The sequence below is a fragment of the Bipolaris sorokiniana genome (genome assembly GCF_000338995.1).
Source record: "Bipolaris sorokiniana ND90Pr unplaced genomic scaffold COCSAscaffold_121, whole genome shotgun sequence".
Classification (NCBI taxonomy): domain Eukaryota; kingdom Fungi; phylum Ascomycota; class Dothideomycetes; order Pleosporales; family Pleosporaceae; genus Bipolaris; species Bipolaris sorokiniana.
In genome coordinates, this window is record NW_006912012.1 from 310 (window position 1) to 2,456 (window position 2,147).

General features: G+C 49.8%; 2 protein-coding genes across 2 annotated transcripts; both read left to right on the top strand.

The window, feature by feature from the left end:
• Positions 1-250: 250 nt before the first annotated feature.
• Positions 251-799, top strand: COCSADRAFT_42125 (uncharacterized protein; the record flags this gene model as incomplete). Its single annotated transcript, XM_007708031.1, has 2 exons — positions 251-351; positions 433-799. Coding segments are annotated over 2 exons (468 nt in total), but the record flags the coding sequence as incomplete, so codon positions are not given.
• Positions 800-832: 33 nt separating this feature from the next.
• Positions 833-1,270, top strand: COCSADRAFT_165932 (uncharacterized protein; the record flags this gene model as incomplete). The annotated part of the gene is made up of 2 exons (XM_007708032.1): positions 833-1,090; positions 1,139-1,270. 2 exons carry the CDS (start codon positions 833-835, stop codon positions 1,268-1,270), a joined length of 390 nt encoding a protein of 129 aa, XP_007706222.1.
• Between the last annotated feature and the right edge of the window lie 877 nt (positions 1,271-2,147).

The following is a 2,147-nucleotide window of genomic DNA, read 5'->3' on the forward strand; positions in this document are numbered from 1 at the left end:
TCAACCTCAGAGGCAATCGCTGATGGTTAACCCACCAAAACCCGGTAGTTCTAAGGAACCACCTCGGAAATCGGTCCGACTCCAGGACCAAACCGTCTCGGAGAAGAAAGCTAGCAAGCTACCAACCCAGGAATCTCTAGAGACTTCATCCCCACGAGAAGAAGAAGAAGACGAAGACGAGGAGGATTCGGTACCAGTACTGACTATGAGAGACCTCCATAGGCAGATGGCCAGCTTAGTTAACTAAGTCCACCGACTGACCCAAGAAAACGCCGAGCTGCGGAGTAACGTAGTTCTTACCACCGAATCCCCACCAATATCGGCCGAACTACCTTCCCGCCAATCACCAAGGTACACTTCTACCACCCCCGAGCCTCCACGTATCAAACTAAGCCGTCTTATCTCATCCTCCATCAGCCAATTGAGTAATAGGAAAGATCCCACCTTTCCCCAGTGGCAAGCCGAAGTGGAAGACCGACTTAACCTAAACTCGGACCACTTCCCTACGGAACGCCACCGGATGGCCATGGTGTATAGCCACACGTCGGGTGATGCCAAGAGATACCTCGAACCCAAGTACCTATCAAAGACGGAAGGGTACCGGTTCAAGAATGCGGAGGAAATAATCGAGCTGCTTAGATCATACTTCGTAACTAGCAATGAGCAGGCGGAGAGCCGAGCCGCTTTCCACAATCTACTTATAAAAGATAGAGAGCCGTTTTCAGAGTTCAAAGCTCGTTTTATTAGTCTCGCTATTAAAGGACATATATCGGAACTGGAGTGGCCCTTCTATCTCTAGCAGAAGATTAGCCCAGCTTTACGAGTTCCTAACATGGCTGTTAAGCGTTTCTTTGACAGCTCCTTCGATGAGATGTGTAAACATCTCACTGCTTTCGAATTAGAACGACGATCAGCTCCTATCGTAGCACAATCGGAGCGACGGACCACCTACACTTCGACTGCGAAGCCTAAGTCAGCTACCTATCAGACAAGAGAGTATCGCCCACCCACGCACGAAGTAAGGTCCGACCCCGCTCCGACCCCACCTCGGGCTTTCTCGAGTGTGCCTAGGCCTGCCTCTAAGACACTAGTACCAGAACGCCAAACTACTCCTGGTAACTGCTACTAATGCGGCAAGCCCGGACACTTTGCGAGCGACTGCACAATCCCTCGGGTAAGAGAGATAGAAGCTTTCCAAGAAGAAGAGGTGTTTAAGGAAGCTGCAGAATACCAGTCGGATAAGGACCGGTCGGGAAACGACGAAGCCTAGGAAAACGCTCCGCCCTAGGCATTCACAAGTATGACCTTGCTAAGATTGATCTGTCACACTTGTTTGGAGGAAAGCACTTCCGAGTCCCCACCGTTCTTTGTTCGAAGGGTTATGGTGTCAGCCTGCAGTCGCTGGTTGATACTAGCGCCCAAGGTTTCTTATTTTTGAATTCTGCAATTGCTCGTACAATCTCTAGTTCGCTTCAGGTTCCTATCCGACGGCTACCCTTCAAGATTACAGTTAAAGGATTTTAAGATCAGGTTCAAACAAGGGTAAATCAATATATCCGGTTACACCTCTCTATCGATGGCCGCAAGGTTTACAACTGCCCTTTCGTTATTATGGATTTAGGATCACAGGACTGCATTATTGGGATTAAGTGGCTGCGCCGATTCCAGCTTCAATTAGATACGATTCGGAACCGAATCGTATGGCCAGCCAAGTACCCAGCAACTTATGATCCTGCCCCACCTATCCTAGTGCAGTTAAAACAACTAGCTGTTGACACCGAGGTTGCGAAGGATATCGAGAGACGCAACGCTCTCTGGGAGAAGGACGACTATCGGAGAAGAAACAGTCCAACCACGGCCAGTATTCAACGGATCTGTGGCCTTCTTCGACTCCCCAAAGCCCGTTCTCTACCTCCAGCACCCGACCCTGCTCCGAAACCTATCCGACCTGCACCCTCTTCCCCTCCTTCACCCCGCATCTCACTTATCTCTGCCAACGCCTTCCACTACACCATGAAACGCAAGGAAAACGAGTTCTTCACGACAAGCATCTATGAGATCGATCGTATCCTAGAAGAGAGACGACTAAAGGATGATCCTGAAAATGCTAAGTTAGTTCAGGACCGACTCCCATCCGTCTACTACTC